This window comes from Maniola hyperantus, chromosome 14 (genome assembly GCF_902806685.2).
Source record: "Maniola hyperantus chromosome 14, iAphHyp1.2, whole genome shotgun sequence".
Taxonomy (NCBI): domain Eukaryota; kingdom Metazoa; phylum Arthropoda; class Insecta; order Lepidoptera; family Nymphalidae; genus Maniola; species Maniola hyperantus.
In genome coordinates, this window is record NC_048549.1 from 9,492,224 (window position 1) to 9,509,362 (window position 17,139).

At 34.9% G+C, this 17,139-nt stretch overlaps 3 protein-coding genes across 11 annotated transcripts in view; 2 read left to right on the plus strand and 1 right to left on the minus strand.

Moving 5' to 3' along the window:
• The first annotated feature begins 6,039 nt into the window (after positions 1-6,039).
• On the plus strand, positions 6,040-8,057 carry LOC117988541 (cytochrome P450 6B7-like). Its single transcript, XM_034975694.2, has 2 exons — positions 6,040-7,421; positions 7,697-8,057. Exons 1-2 carry the CDS (start codon positions 6,068-6,070, stop codon positions 7,870-7,872), a joined length of 1,530 nt encoding a protein of 509 aa, XP_034831585.1. The 5' UTR covers positions 6,040-6,067; the 3' UTR covers positions 7,873-8,057.
• An 889-nt stretch (positions 8,058-8,946) lies between these two features.
• On the plus strand, positions 8,947-11,553 carry LOC117988542 (cytochrome P450 6B7-like). The gene is made up of 2 exons (XM_034975695.2): positions 8,947-10,396; positions 10,964-11,553. The coding sequence occupies exons 1-2, from the start codon at positions 9,043-9,045 to the stop codon at positions 11,155-11,157; spliced, it is 1,548 nt and encodes a 515-aa protein (XP_034831586.1). The 5' UTR covers positions 8,947-9,042; the 3' UTR covers positions 11,158-11,553.
• A 1,898-nt stretch (positions 11,554-13,451) lies between these two features.
• Positions 13,452-17,139, minus strand: part of LOC117988160 (collagen alpha-1(XVIII) chain-like) — a 196,824-nt gene continuing 193,136 nt past the window's right edge. For all 9 annotated transcript variants that reach the window (XM_069503081.1, XM_069503080.1, XM_069503077.1 and 6 more), the window contains one exon: positions 13,452-17,075. In XM_069503081.1, coding sequence (XP_069359182.1) covers positions 16,970-17,075 — 106 coding nt within the window. In that variant the 3' untranslated portion in view covers positions 13,452-16,969. The remainder of the gene's footprint in view (positions 17,076-17,139) is intronic.

The following is a 17,139-nucleotide window of genomic DNA, read 5'->3' on the forward strand; positions in this document are numbered from 1 at the left end:
TCCAGTAGTTTGAGCTGTTCGTTGATAGATCAGTCAGTCAGTCAGTCAGTCACCTCTTCCTTTTATATATTTAGATGAATATTTTTGGATTCTACTTACTATTGCATAGTTACTATGTACTTTTTTATTTAATCAAATCTATTTATAGGGGCTTGGTCACAAAGTGAGCATGTCACACTTACTATTATAATAATGATTATATTCTGTGCTATTACCTTATCAAAAATAGTGCCTGTAGAATTTGAAACACAATTTTTCACTTCATACAAAATGCTCTTCAATTTATATTTAATCAAGATCTTATTATTTTAACTTTCGCAGTTTACAGTAGGAATTTCTCTACAATTAGGTGTTAAAATAATATTGGAACTGTTTTTGATATGATGTAGGTATGAGAATCTGGGAGCCCACTGCGTTATTATCACAACGTAACCTAAAAAACCCCTACCATTATGAATCTATGATTACTTAAAGAATAGGGATCACGAGCCCAGTAATGAGGAATCTTCTTTGCTTTTTGGGACTGTGCAGGTCTTTAAATTTCCTGTATCACTTCAACTGTCTTGGATTCATTGTGATCCCCACCAACTTTAAAGTTCCGTGCCAATATTTGTGACCGGCAGGTACAGAATCACTGGAATTAGAGGAGCTTCCGCCGGATGTACGATGTGTTTTCCTATATATCGGTGGATGCTATATTATGTGTATGCATTAGAGCGGAGCAGTAGCAAATAATGTGCATCAGAATCTCTCCAGACTCATGGCATAGTCTCCATTTATCAGTGCCCTGGAGCTTAAGGCTAAAAAACCTCTCCCACGTGGCTGGTTACCACCCTACCGGCAAAGCCGTAGGTACCGCCAAGAGATTAAGCGTTTCGGTACGATGCTGTGTATAAACCAAAGGTGTATGGATTTAATAAAAACTGCCATACCCCTTCCAGGTTAGCCCACTTTGATCTTAGACTGCATCATCATTACCATCAGGTGAGATTGCAGTCAATGGCTAACTTGTATCTGAATTTAAAAAAAGACTAGTAATGAATAGGAGTGACGGCGCTCAGCAATGAGGAATACGATGCAGAGGGGGAGAGTAGTAGCAGAGTAGCATTGCTATCTCAATGTTGTAATTTTCGCGTCATAACAAACCTGTCAAACTCCAAAATCGTAATAAATCAAGCGGGAACTCGACGCGACATGCTCACGAGGTACTCTACAAGGATGCAATCTCGAAAACGCTTATAGTAGCGGAAAAAGTTCTAAATGCACTAGACCATCAACGTTCAGGTGAATTTATAGCCGTCGCGTGCAGGCGACCCAGGCGTTTGTCACAGCGAGCCGCGCCTGGGAAATAATGAGGAGCACTTTATGCTTCAAACGGAAATGCTACAAGACCTTACACACATTTTTCTAAAATTGCTACAACTTGCTGAAACTTGGTGGTGGACTAAATGATGTCCACGACTTCATCAACGTGAATTTAGGTTTTAAAAATCCCGGAGGTAGGTACTCTTGGATTTTTCGGGACAAAAAATAGCCTGTGTCCTTTCCTGTATTCTGTGTCTTTTCCTTATCTCTGTAGTCTGTACAGTCAAAATTGGTGAAACGGATCGTCCGTGAAAAACTAGCAGGCGGGCAGGCAGGCAGGTATGTAGGCAGGCAGGCAGGGCGGGCAGGCAGGCAGGGCGGGCAGGCTTAGTAATTAGATATAGGTACCATTAGACATCTAAAACATTAGCTCATTAGGTTTTTAAAAATGACGTAGGAACTCTTTGGACTAAAATTAGCCCATGTCCTTCCACGGGACGCAAGCTATTTCTGTACTGCAAAAATGCATAATGTCGTAAAATTGGTGAAATGGATGGGCCGTGAAAAGCCAGCAGGCTGGCAGGCAGGTTTAGTAAGTTTTTTCAAAGAATATTAGCAAGTTAATTGGTGACTAATATTTCCCTTTCCCCTCTAATTAAGCGTAAAGCTTGTGGTAGGAGTAGGTCCTTTACCTTTCGGTTTTCAGTCCGCTCCTTTAACCGTTGAGCTATCGAGGCTACATGTACCTAATAAGCTAAGCTGATTCCTGGTCATGATTGATGGTCAGTTCGTTTGTCACAGCCCGAGCGCCTGCGAAAGTTTAAGCACTTTATGTTTCAAACCGAGAGGCTAAAAAAAAAAGGTTCCGACGAATGGAGAACCTCCTCCTTTTTGAAGTCGGTTAAAAATGATTTTGAATGAGCGCCAACAGGACCCTGTCCGGTTACTAAGCCTCCGCTGTCCGTCTGTTCGTCCGTCCGTCTATCTGTAAACGGGCTGTATTTCATGACCAGTAATAGGTTTTATAGAGAGTTGTAATTATCACGGACTAGATGATGCCCGCGACTTCGTCCGCGTGGATTTAGGTTTTTAAAAATCCTGTGGTTGATTTCCTTGATTTACCGAGATAAAATTAATTTATAACATCTTTGCCGTAAGTATTCAACCAGTTTGTAATGGTATGAGTTACTTATCTTTTTACTGTGAGATGTTGTAACCTAACAAGAATTTGCAACAAAGCTGCAGATTTGAGCGTGTTTGAGATTGAGATATAGGGTGTGGAACGTCTAGCAAAAGTTGTTCTCGCGAAAGGAAGATTTTTATTTATTATTTATTTAGACACAAGTTAGCCCTTGACTGCAATCTCACCTGGTGGTAAGTAATGATGCTGTCTGGATGGAAGCGGGCTAACCTGGAAGGGGTATGGCAGTTTTTATTAAGCCCATGCCCCTTTTAGTTTCTACAAGGCATCATACCGGAACGCTTAATCGCTTGGCGGCATGGCTTTGTCGGTAGGGTGGTAACTAGCCACGGCCGAAGCCTCCCACCAGACAAGATCAGAAATTTAGAAATTATAAAATTTCAAACCCCTGCCAGAAATCGAACCCGAGACCTCCCACTAATAAGTCCACAGCGCATTGATTTTCCACACCATACTTGGCAGGATATGTGATTACCTAATTTTTAAGACCCTATGTAAATAATATACATACCGGGTTTAGCAAGAACGCTAGCAAAAACGAAGACAGGTGATAGCACTGATGATTACTGATATGATAGCACAAAAAAATCGCGAAAAAAAAAACCTATATTTTGTAAAAATTCGCGATTGCAAATAAAACATCTGACTGACGCAAGAGGTCAACGTACGTTACGGAAGTAGGCCACTCGGAGTCAATGCCACTCGGAGTCAATGCCACTCGGAGTCAATGCCACGTCGTGGCTGGAGCATTGACCCGAGTTTTGCGTTGCGGGTTTGAAAAATACTAAATCATTAGGTAAAACTACATAATAAGACAAATGGTTATTGGTATTGGATTGTGTTTAGGTAGTATAACAATGTCGCTAAGGTTTTGCTAGAGTTCCGGTTACATCCTGTATACCATATTTCAGCAAAATAAAAGATTTTGACTATGTACGAGTAACAACTCTACACACAGCTGATCGCGGGTATGAACTAGTGAACCGAAGGGTCGTTTGAACATTTGTCTACCAGAGACAATAAAATAATCTGTGGCACTACCTCATTTATCATGTTATAATATGATTATTGATTAACAAACACCCTGTATAAGAGCACAGTAATAGGTACTTACCACGCAACTGCACCAGTGAGGTCGGCAAATGTTAATTAGAAATAAATAGATATATAAAAAAACATGATTCTTAGGGTTCCGTACCTCAAAAGAAAAAACGGCACCCTTATAGGATCACTTTTTTGTCTGTCTGTCTGTCTGCTAGCTTTTCACGGCCCATCCGTTTAACTAATTTTAACCAAATTTGGTACAGAGATAGCTTGCATCCCGGTGAAGGTCATAGGCTACTTTAAAAAGTAGCCTGACTCTTTCAGTATTCAGTCTTTCAAGTATCTTAAAAATATATAGTAATTTTAAAAATCGAAACTCACGTGGACGAAGTCACGGGCATTTTATTTTATTCGTTTATTTGCAATCAACAGCGATACATACAATATAATTTTACATAATAACAGACTGAAAATAAGGCCAAATAGGATCACATAGTAAGTAAAATAAAATTTTAGCGTCTAAGTGAGCAGTCTTAGCTTGGATTGCAAAAGTAATTAACTCGGTATCTTTAGACCGCTGCCGTTTTCAACTTAATTGTAACTTCAAATCCTTTGAAATTAGGAGTCCGAGAGTCCGGCTTGCAACTATTCTTTTGAGAAGTGAAAACTAAATTGGAAAGGTTCTATGTAATTACTAGCAAGCTAACAAGTTGGAAACAAGTAGGTACAGACGTTAGTGTTCTGGCAAGGTGTTGAAAACTGTTTTCTACTAGGTATATTGAACACCACTAACTACTAAGCTAAGTCTGTGTTGTACACTGAACCTTGTTGGGATTCTGATTAATTAAATTTTACCCAAATTAACATTATTTTGTTAAATTTGAACAAAAGTTTCATGAAGGTTTAAATACTGACTTAAGCGTTGCACTTTCTTTTTTTTGGTGGTCAAAGGTTAACGACAACGTAACTTCAACAGCGTGATAATAGGTAGATTAATAACTGACTGGGTTTACATTGCACATGAGAGATATATCTACCTATTAACCTATACAAGAAGTGAGCTTAATCATCTGCAGTTTTCAAAAGGTTTTGATTAAATCATCTTTAAAAGCCTATTAAACTATGACCATAACTCTTTCGCCTATATCAGATACGCACTCGGCGAAAGTGCACGACAACTCGTCTTCACGACTTTTGTGGATTTTCATTAAAATATTGAAAAATCTTTGGAACCAGCTTTTGTATTCGCTGAATTCAATGGGCCAATTGGGGACATGAAAAGAGCCTCCCCGCGTGGTGCTGAGTTTTATACCGATCACAAGCACCCGGCGTCCCTGGAAGCAGCTACTACATTAACAAAATCAGTAGGCTGACTAATCTTTTCACCACGACGGCTACCTAGCTATCGCGGTTGCGGCTCTTTGAGCTGCCCATGTTTGAGGTGACCGTCGACTCGAGAAGAAGAAGAAGAAGAATGGGCCAATATGGAGAACCTACATTCGATTTGAATGTCATACTAGGGCTAGGGAAGGGACCAAGTCTGGTATGGTGGTACGCTGACAAAACCATTATATTTTAAAGCCGAGAAGTTTAGCATACCTACTGTATGTTGCAACTATATGTATACTTTATGATACTTATCTCTTCTAGGTTACCGTGTTTCCATCTTATCTGCATCGTCATTCGTCATTTATCATCGTTAGTTGTACTAAATTGCTGACTACTCGTAATATTAAACTGTAGTAATAAGCTGTAATCAAGTAATCAAAAAGTCCTTGAGCAGAAGACCTGTCTACGTAAAGTCATTGCTATATTGTAAAATTACATTTTGAGATTATTTTTGAAAGATGAGAACAGTTTGAAATATGTATGTGTAGCCAGATGAAGTTACTTAAGAAAACTCCTACATCCATGATATAGATAGAATATTATTTATGTGCCTGTGTCATTAAAATGTTCGTCTGTCTGTCAGCGGGCTGTATCTCGTAAACTTTAATAGATAGATATTTGAAATTTTCACAGAGGGTGTATTTCTAATATAACAACAAATACTTCCAATAACTTTAAATTTGGCACCGTGAAAATAAAAAAAACTGAACACATCCTGTGCGAGTTCGGCTCGCATTTGACTATTTTTTTATTTAATTTCGAAGAAGCTTGGCCACGAAACTCAAGGCAGAGCATTTAAAAAATCTACTTACTACTACACTGTGATTTTTCTTTTATCACAATACTATCGCAAAAATACCGTACCTGACTAAAAAGATAATATTCATGATCCGATAAAATATTAAAATTACTCAAGATAATAATGTCGATTGTTACTAAAGAGTACCTGTATAGAGAGTGACCGATCGCGATGCTATGAGCAGGTAATACATTTTAGATTTCGAAAGAAATATTGGTGCCTATACGGAATTCACATAAATTCTCGCGTTTACCTACGAATTCGGATATTTGTTCGTTGTTCCAGTGTTTGTATGAACAGTGCAATTTAAAACCCCAAGTTCTATAAAAATGTTCTATATTATAGTTTTGTTATTATTTATTACCTTTTATTGGTATGGTATAAGAACTTTCGGTTATTGGAAAAAACGTGGAATAAAAAATGATTATCCTTTACCATACTTTGGTAATAATTTTAACCAATTCTTTCAAAAGAGTAGCTATGCTATGACTGCAACAGAAATATATAAAAAATACCCAGAAGAAAAAGTCGTCGGTTTTTTTCGAAGCACAGCACCTGAGCTCGTAATAAGGGATCCTGATATAGTAAAAAGAATTTTGGTTACTGATTTCCAGCACTTTTATGCCAGAGGATTTAATACTCATAAAACAGTGATTGAACCTTTATTGAAAAATTTATTTTTCGCTGATGGAGATTTGTGGCGATTGATAAGACAGCGATTTGGTTCAGCTTTTAGTACAGCTAAAATCAGGGCAATGTTCCCTTTCATTTCCGACAGGGCAGAAAAGCTTCAATTTTTGGCAAAAGAAATTGAACATTTAGAATATTACGATATGAGAGAGCTTATGGCAAGGTATACTACCGATTTTATCGGAGCTTGTGGTTTTGGTATAAATATGGATTCTTTGAATAACGAAAATTCGGAATTCAGAAGGCTTGGAAAAAGAATATTTCATAGAACACCCAGAGATGCTATTGTAGGTGCTTTGAAATTTATATTCCCTGAACTATGCAAAAATATGCACTTTTTGGCACCAGATTTAGAGCAATCAGTCTTTGCATTAGTGCAGCATGTTTTGAAAGCACGAAATTATACTCCTTGTGGTACTAATGATTTCATAGATTTATTGTTGGAATTAAAAGAGAAAGGAAATGTTGTTGAATCTTTAGAGTATAGAGATAACAATGGTACAGCAAAATTAGTTGAGTTAAAACTTGATGATTTATTACTCACTGCGCAAGTTTTCGTATTTTTCGGCGCCGGTTTTGAAACATCTTCATCGACTTCTAGTTTTACATTACATCAGCTGGCATTTAACTCCGATCATCAAAAGAAAGTACAAGAAGAAATTGATAGAGTTCTTCTCAAGCATAATAATAAAATTACATATGATGCTATAAACGAAATGCATTATTTAGAAAAGGCATTTTACGAAGCAATGAGGATGTATCCAGCAGTTGGATTCTTGATGCGTAAATGTACTACACAAAACTATACGTTTCCTGAAATAGGTCTTACAATAGACGAAGGTGTGAATGTAATAATACCAATTCAAGCCCTTCATCGAGATGAAAAATATTTTCATGAACCAAATGTCTATAATCCTGACAGATTCACTAGTGCTCAAGACCTAAAAACCAATTATTTCTTGCCATTTGGAGAAGGTCCACGGGCTTGCATTGGTAAGTTTAATTATGGCTTTTATGAACTTAATTGAAAATTTATTTATAGCTAGAAAAAAAATGTTGCAATGCTAACATAATTTCGTAATTTGCAATGTTTTTGTTTGGTATACTAGAAAAGTAATCATTGATGTTAAAACATAAAAAATACAGATTTCTGTTTGATATGAAGCATCTAGTTTAGAGGCGTCTTATCTTTACAAAATGAAAAGAAATGTGGATTAATTACTTTGAGTAGATACTAAAATTTTAAAAGGTAATCTTATTGTCCACAGGTGCTAGGCTAGGAAAAGTCTTAGCCATGGCAGGAATAGCTGCTGTTCTACAAAAGTTCAATGTTGAACCCTGTGAAAAAAGTAAACTAGAACCTATACCAGATCCTAAGGCTATAGTTGCTGAAGGTTTTGTCGGTGGACTACCACTTAAATTGAGAAAAAGGGAACTAAAATGAAATGATGGACGCAGGGTGATAAAACAAATTACAGAATATACTTTTTAAATACTGATTAGTCTGCAGTTAGATGTTTTATTAGCATAAGTATGTCTGATCATGTAAAAATCAATAGGGTTATTACTTTAAAGGCGACAAAATATAAAAGAAAATTGAGTGAAAGAGGAGTCACAGAATAAATTAAAGCTGCTGCTGAAGAGTTATGACTACTGTTATTACAAGACATACAATTATTATGTTTCTGCCGAACTCATTATATCGTTTTAAATGACGTGTTCAAGTTTTAGTTTAGATGTGTTTATATATGTTTTGCAAATTATGAGATTACTACTATTTTATAACTAAATTGTGCTAGTTTTATTTTATAGGGTTTTAATATAATATTTTACATGAGAAAATGATATGCAACTTATAAGAAAACTAATTACATATTTCGTGTAATATATGCCATATCAAAATATATTTAGGAATATTAAAATTATTTTGATGAACACTTTTTTAGGAAAAGGAAAAAAGGAACCCATATATAGGATCACTTCGTTGTATGTTTCTCTGTCTGTCAATAAACTTGTAGGGTACTTTCTGTTGACCTAGAATCATGAAATTTGGCAGGTCTTATGTACATAGCACACGTAATTAATAAAATATTTATTTAAATTTTACTGAAGGTGCTTGCAAGTGCATGCAGCGTCGGGGACGCATGTGGTCAGGGTGTTCACAAAACATTGTTTTTTTCATTTCCTTTTATTACAATTTGACTCAGTGCTAAAAAAAATTTACAAGACATTTCACCGCGATTAATAGCCTCATCTGGTGACAGAAGGGCTAGCTCTTTTTTTGCGCAACGAATCAGCCTGGCTGTCCAGCGTGGAAATGCAGCCAGTATTCTTGGCACCATTCTACGCGGGCATGATTTATGTAGTAATTAGATAGACTAGATTTAAGCTTTATTATAATATTTTCACATAAAAAAATATTTGACTAAAGATTTCATGTCCTTGTAGGTCCATGAGATTTAAATTTGTCAGGTAGTGAGAATCACCCTTGTACGGAACTCGGTCAGTGACTGCCTGCTCGAGCTCGCGTATTGTGTTGTGGTCGGCTTCAAGACAAGTTCCAGTGCATCAGTGTAATTTAAAATTCAAAGAGTGCAGCTCCCTATAAAATAAAATGCTTTACATTTTAGTTTTGTTAGTGATTATCTTTTATTTGTATGGTATAAGAACTTTCGGTTATTGGAAGAAACGTGGAATAAAAAATGATTATCCTTTACCATACTTTGGGAATAATTTTAAACAATTCTTTCAAAAAAGCAGCTACGCTATGACTGCAACAGAAATATACAAAAAATACCCAGAAGAAAAGGTAGTCGGTTTTTTTCGAAGCACTGCACCTGAGCTCGTAATAAGAGATCCTGATTTAGTGAAAAGAATTCTAGTTACCGATTTCCAGCACTTTTATGCCAGAGGATTTAATACACATAAAACAGTGATTGAACCTTTACTGAAAAATTTATTTTTCGCTGACGGAGATTTATGGCGATTAATAAGACAACGATTCGGTTCGGCTTTTAGTACAGGTAAAATTAAGGCTATGTTTCCTATAATAGCTGAGAGGGCAGAAAAGCTGCAATTGTTAGCAGAAGAAGTCGAATATTTAGATCATTATGATGTAAGAGAGCTAATGGCAAGGTACACTACAGATTTTATCGGAGCTTGTGGTTTTGGTATAAATATGGATTCTTTGAATAATGAAAACTCGGAATTCAGAAAACTTGGAAAAAGAATATTCCATAGAACACCTAGAGATGCGGTTGCAGCTGCTTTGAAATTCATTTTTCCTGAACTATGCAAAAATATACACTTTTTGGCACCAGATTTAGAGGAATCGGTCTGTGCATTAGTGAAACAGATTTTACAGGCAAGAAACTACAGTCCGTGTGGCAATAATGATTTCATAGATTTAATGTTGGAATTAAAAAAGGAAGGAAATATTTCAGTAGAATCATTGGAACAAAAAGACGAAAATGGGACAGCTAAACAAATTGAGCTCAAACTTGATGATTTATTGCTAACGGCTCAAATTTTTCTATTTTTTGGCGCTGGTTTTGAAACCTCTTCAACATCTTCTAGTTTTACACTGCACCAGCTTGCATTTAATTCAGATCATCAAAAGAAAGTACAAGAAGAAATCGATAGGGTTCTTCTAAAGTATAATAACAAAATTACGTATGATGCTATAAACGAAATGCATTATCTAGAAAAATCGTTTTACGAAGCTATGAGGATGTATCCACCAGTTGGATTTTTGATGCGCCAATGTACTACGCCGAACTACACGTTTCCTGAAATTGGACTGACGATAGATGAAGGTGTGAAAGTCATTATACCAATCCAAGCCTTTCATAGAGATGAAAGATATTTCCATGACCCGGATGTATATAATCCCGACAGGTTCACGAGTGCTCAAGACATGAAAACTAATTACTTCTTGCCGTTCGGGGAAGGTCCACGAGCTTGCATTGGTTAGTTAAATATTAGTCGAATATCTAAGTACGAACTATTTTATTATGATAAATTCAACTCATAGCTATCTTAGACGCAACGCATACTGACAGACCCAAGATGCAGCATTTTTTAAATAACAGGTTTTATTTACTTCGGTACAATGGCGATGACGCACGAGGCGCTCAAACGCACTGCATGTGCTCCGTGTTCTGTTTTTAATATTAATTTGAACCTATAGCGAGGTGTATAAATCCTAAGATTTTACTTATATAATTAATGAAAAAAAAGAGTACTCCACTTCAGTCCGTATGTAAGCGTCGGCCCTACGAAGTTTAATTTGTGTATGTGACATTAATAATCGCTGTTCCTCATCATCTTCATCACCAAAAATCTATCGCCGGCTCACTAATGGGTACGGGTCTCCTCTCAGAATAAGAAGGGTTTGGCCATAATCCACCTCGCTGGCCAAGTGCAGATTGACAGATTCATGCTAAATATGAATTATTTTATGATTTCGTATAATCGTTTATTTGAGTGTCTAATAAATAATTGGTACTATAATTACCTATTTTTTATGTTTCCAGCTGCTAGACTAGGAAAACTCTTAGCAATGGCCGGTATAGCTGCTGTACTTCAAAAATTCAGCGTACAACCATGTGAAAAAAGTAAATTGGAACCCATACCGGATCCCATGGCGATAGTTTCGGAAGGTTTTATCGGTGGACTACCACTTAAACTGAGAAGAAGAGAATTGATTGGTGCTCTACTAACTAACTAACTAACTAATCATTGATGGGTGATGAACCATTAGTAATTTTATACTAACGTCAAAACTATAATCATTGTAGAAAGAGGTGACTCGTAATATCAGCAGGAAGACGAGAACTGGGGCCAAAAAAGGCGCACGCAATGCGTAATACTTAAATTCAGAATTAGATAACTAATTAAAACCGGATGATATTTGTCTTTCGATTGCGTTGACATAGAAGTTTGATTTCTTCACAGCTCCAATGAATTGTAGATCAGAGTAGGTATTCCATATTAATTTCAACTTGATACCTCCACGCGTTCCTGAGAAAAGGGGTCTCGACAGACAGACAACGAACTGATCCTATTAGGGTTAGTTTTTTCTGTATGTCTGCTAACTTTTCACGGTTCATCCGTTTGACCGATTTTGACAAAACTTTTTGCAAAGATAGCTTGCATTCCAGATACGGGCACGGGCTACTTTTGTTCCGGCAATTCAGAGTTCCCACTGGATTTTTAAATGCCCATCAGTTTAACTGATTTTGAAAAACGGCAGGTACTTACAGAGTCAGCTTGCCTCCCAGACACTAACAAACTTACTTTTTATCTCGGAAAATCAAAGAGTTCCCACGGGATTTTTAAAACCTAAATCTATGGACTTTCAAAGCCACACAAAAATCAAATATATAAATTTTTTTCTTTGTAGTGGTTTTGGAAATCGGTTTTTTTGAAAATATTTTTATTGTTTTTTGAAGGAAAATAAAACATTATTTTTCGTAAAAACTTTTACTCTTATAGTAGATATAATATAAATACAGTCATTTGTATATTACATGCTTAGTTGATGTCGAAAAGCGTATAGAACTAAAATACGTACATAAATGCTTGTTGGTATGTCATGTCTTATAATGTTTATTAATAGGTATAACATTACTGGCGGTATCACTATTTTTATACGATATAGTAAATATATTTTAATTTTTCTTTGGTTTCAATCGCTATTAGGGCAATATAATGTAGATCCGATAGTTAATTAAGAAATATTTATATTCATCCAGCTTAATTTGCTCGCGACTTGTTCGCATGAATGCTTTTGCCCGCGACTTCGTATGAATTTAGTTAGAATATTGTATACCTACTTTTTCATTTCTCAAGTTTCATATGACCCTTTATCAGATAGTTTAATATGAGTTTTGTGCCTTCCTTTGAAATGGGTGTATAGATCAGCCGTTATAAAAAATAGTATCAAACGAACACGGCTCGGAAAACGGCTTTTCTATTTTTTATAAATGCGAAAATGTGTCGTATTCGACACATTTTCGCATTTATTACAATATTATAATAAATATTAATAGGTTTCTTTAATGCCTTTTTTATACTTTGCTTTATTAAAATCCAATAATTTAAAACAACTGTTTTAATTTATAATAACAATTTAAATAAGAATGTTGTTATCAAAATTATAGGTAATTTTTAAATTATTTTCGCAAAAACAATGGTAAAGGTTTTGAATTTAAAATAATAAAAATTACCAACGCTCATTATAACACGTTTTTAATACATTATATATTTAAAACAAGAAGACATTTTCCTGTAGGTACTTACTTACTAAATAAGCATTCTCATTTTATTGTAAAAAATTCAAATTGCTAGGTAAGTATGTAAGCTAAGCACCGTCCAATCCAGTTGAACTGGAATGACTTTACTGCATTACATAATGGAATAATTTATAGAGAACATTACATGAAACAAAAAAGAGTTCGACGAATTGCTATTACAAAATATCTACACAATTACGTGACTGTGGTCATGACCTCCAGCAATAAGAAACATGACACAGAATAAGAAAAAGAGATGAGTGATTATATAGGTATTTTAATTTTGAAGATCGTTGTTTGAGTTTTTGTATAAAAACAGTAACACAGCTGAAATCGACTAGTGCCTAGCATTTATTATTATAAAAGTATAATTACTAAATGGTGAACATACTGCCGACCTATAGCTAAAAAGCCATTAACTGTAAGAAAAGTTTCAGAGTTAGCGCCAAAAAGTACATATTTCAAAAAAAATTCTGCATCCTACTAACCTAACATTCAATTTTAGAAACATTTTTTTTTATATTCGCACGTTCATTGGCGATAACTCAAAAAATATTGTTTGCAATTAACGGCTTTTTATATAACAGCAACACATACTTGTAAAAATAAAAATTAAGTAAGTATTATTATTTATTTATGATTAAAAATCGGATATCGAAATAATAAGTTACTTTTACATTATTCACATAATAATATTATGCATCATATTTAATTAAGAATATAACTTTTGCTTAGAACGAAATGAAAACTATCTATGTTAGTGAATAGAAATTGCACTTGAAATAAATAGATTTTATAGTGTTTGATAAAATTATTCATAATAAGGCTGCAATATAAATTTGAATACTACGGACGTTTTCTTTATAATATTAATTGAGTAGGTATTCCACTACTCGACAGTTTACATTATAAATTTTGTATTTTATAAGCATTCAAAGCAGAATAGTTTTAACACACATACTTTAAATATTTCTTCGATAAATATTGTTTCTACATAATTATTACCTATTCCTTAAATTAAATATTTACTGTAATTATATCAAATAAATATATCAATAATTATGCTACAGTGGTAAATTAATTTAAGCACATTACAAATTAATATTTACAATCTCAAATAAACACTAATATTATCACAAAAATTTAATACAATTACTAAATATTACATTTAAATCGAATATTACAAATATATTTTTTTTTTGAATTGCCGAATGTAGACCACAGCTAAAAAAGGCGAATAAGTTAAGTTAATTTTAAAAAGTATAAAATTGAATGTCATATTTGGCAACGAATTTACCAGATTTAAATATTCATAGATACAGTGTGTTATTTATAAAACAATCTAAATTCAGCTACCGCACAGTATTTACAAAGTAGATATTTTATCATTATCCTATATTGAGAAAACTCAAAAGGATTGTTTGAGGAGAAACAGCCACAAACTCGGCTAAATGCCAAGTCTCTTTATAGCTGTAACTGTAGATTGGTATCTAAGTAGTACCAACTTTTAGTAAATCTGGGATGGTCGACAAGAGACAACCCAAATGACATCACATGGAAAGAATTTACTTACTTAGTTATTCTGCATGCGTACTTGTATATCAATAAGTAGGATAACAATCAAGCCAACTTATCAGTTAATTGGGTAAAATATTTCTATAAAGGTACGAATGGAAAGTAGGTAAACCAGGTTCAAAACTTGGCCCCAATTACCTCACCCATAAAACAAATAAATTACTTAGCCAGTCAACTTTTCAAGACAAAGGACAATTTCAACAAAAAAATCGCAGTGGGTTTCCTCCGTTTACACTAGAGGTGGGCAGTTTTGCTACTTTTGAATCATTTTTAGGTTCCGTACCTCAAAGGGAAAAACGGAACCCTTATTGGATTTCGTTGTCTGTCTGTCGTGTCTGTCAAAAAACCTACAGGGTACTTCCCGTTGACCTAGAATCATGAAAATTGGCAGATAGGTAGGTCTTATAGTAGATAATAACGGGAAAAATCTGAAAACCAAGAATTTGTGGTTACACTACAAAAAAACACTTTTCAAGTAAGATTACTATACAAAGTGGGGTATCATATTATTGTGGAAGGGCTTTATCTGTACATTTTAAAACAGATTTTTATTTATTTTTATCGATAATAGTTTGTGATATACCTATCGTTCAAAATGTCAACAATATACGACTGTAGTACGGAACCCTCGGTGCGCGAGTCTGACTCGCATTTGGTCGGTGTTTTTAAAGTGATTAGTGGTTTTCCACGGAAAGAGATTTTTCGATTTTCACACAGTCATTTGCTATATTAATTTAAGTAGAAATTAATATTATGATCAAGATTAGTAGGTAAGTAAATAACGTTGATATTTTACAGGTGGTATCACGCAAACAGGATTTTACATTACCTAAGTACCTACAATATTTCGGTACACCGGACTTAGAACTTTAGAGTTACAACTTTAAAGTTCTGCATTTTGTTGCAAGACAAAAATCGACATGTGTGAGTACCAAAATGTCGAACAAGGATTCAATTTTGAAAAACTAGCTTTTAGAAATCCGAGTTCATGGCCCTAAACAACAAAAAATACGTGAATAAAGTGTCTCTTTAATCAAGAAAGACGATGCGTAAATGAACAATGATAATAATTTATCAGTTAATGTCTGTGGTTAAGGTTAAAGTAAACCAACCTATCAAGGAATTAGACAAAAATTAGGTTAGATAGTAGTTTAAATGAGCTCATTGTAATGGGTCCAAACAGATAATCAAAGTTGACGCAAAAAACCGGCCAAGTGCGAGTCAGGCTCGCGCAATGAGGGTTCCGTACTACAGTCGTATTTTTTCGACATTTTGCAGGATAATTCAAAAACTATGATGTCATAAAAATAAATAAAAATCTGTTTTAGAATGCACAGGTGAAGACCTTTCATGTGATACCCCACTTGATATAGTTAACTTACTTAGAAAATTGAAAATACAATTATTAGTTCATGACCACAATTTAATTTTTTTGTGTGATCTAACCCTAAATTCACGGTTTACAGATTTTTCCCCAAATATCAAGTATAAAATCTACTTCCTGCCAAATTTCATGATTCTAGGTCAACGGGAAGTACCCTGTAGGTTTCTTGACAGACAGACAGACAGACAGACATACAACAAAGTGATCCTATAAGGGTTCCGTTTTTCCTTTTGAGGTACGGAACCCTAAAAATGAAATACAATACACGTGCAGATTATTACAAACACGCAGGCAAGGTCAACTTTGTAGGCCTTAAAAGTTAGCACACAGTGTATAGTTGAAAAATCGAGCGACTTCCTGTACGATGCTAAGTTAATAAAGCCTCATAAATCATAATATAAATATTATGTTGTACTAAAGCAAATTGTGATAACTTTCGTAATACGAGCTACTTTAATAGGAATCTCATATGAACACCAAGCTTTATTGTTAAAAATCTCATACACAAATTGAGTAAGTTATTATTTTATAATGCCTTCACACCTTATGTGCACGGTGAAATTTTGGTGGTTTTAGAGCCGCGACTAAGTGACTATGCTATCGGCAACACTTGTATGTTTTGGAAAACTAGACACTTTTTTTTGGATAAAAAAATATATCTTGACACAAACTCGAATCTGTGAAAAACATTAGTAGTGACCGAGTAACATCACGAGTCACGACACGTGACAACCGCGCTGTTCTGAGACAGAGCAATGCGGTAAGGTAGGTACTACTACTGGTTCGCGAAATTTATTTTTCCATAAAAATAACTATTTATTATTAGATTGCTCTTGTAGAATATTATAGCGTTTAATGAATAGCATAGTTTCTCATCATAACCCATTGCCGGCTCACTACAGAGCACGGGTCTCCTCTCAGAGTGGGAAGGGTTTCGGCCATAGTCTACCACGCTGGCCATGTGCGGATTGGCAGACTTCACACACCTTTGAGAATATTATAGAGACATGTACATTGTACATGCAGGTTTCCTCACGATGTTTTCCTTCACCGTTAAAGCAATTAGTGATATTTTAATTACTTAAAAACGCACATAACTCCGAAAAGTTAGAGATGCGTGCCCGGCATCGAACCCCCGACTCCCGATTAGAAGGCGAACGTCCTAACCACTAGGCTGCCACAGTAATTTATACTCGTAAGTATTTCTTAGTTGTGGTAACTGAAAGTATGGAGGCATTTTTGTTATATTGGTTAAATAATTTAAATTATAATAGGAAAAGATTGTCTTAATTTTCCCTAAAAGGTTGAGCAAATATATCGCTGAGTAGTTGTTGATACTCCTCAGCATTGTATAGGTAGTCTTCTTCATCTAGATTGGATGTTAAATTATACCTGCAAAAATAAATCTATATAGGTATATTAAAGGAAAACTTACTTACGTGTTACCTACGTATTA

What these genes read in the sequence shown, in the direction of transcription:
- LOC117988541 (XM_034975694.2), top strand. Translation starts at nt 6,068, where the DNA reads ATGTTCTATATTATAGTTTTGTTATTATTTATTACCTTTTATTGGTAT. An exon ending in AGGTCCACGGGCTTGCATTG is followed by an intron (nt 7,422 to 7,696) that starts GTAAGTTTAATT and finishes TATTGTCCACAG; the next exon opens with GTGCTAGGCTAGGAAAAGTC.
- LOC117988542 (XM_034975695.2), top strand. Translation starts at nt 9,043, where the DNA reads ATGCTTTACATTTTAGTTTTGTTAGTGATTATCTTTTATTTGTATGGT. An exon ending in AGGTCCACGAGCTTGCATTG is followed by an intron (nt 10,397 to 10,963) that starts GTTAGTTAAATA and finishes TTATGTTTCCAG; the next exon opens with CTGCTAGACTAGGAAAACTC.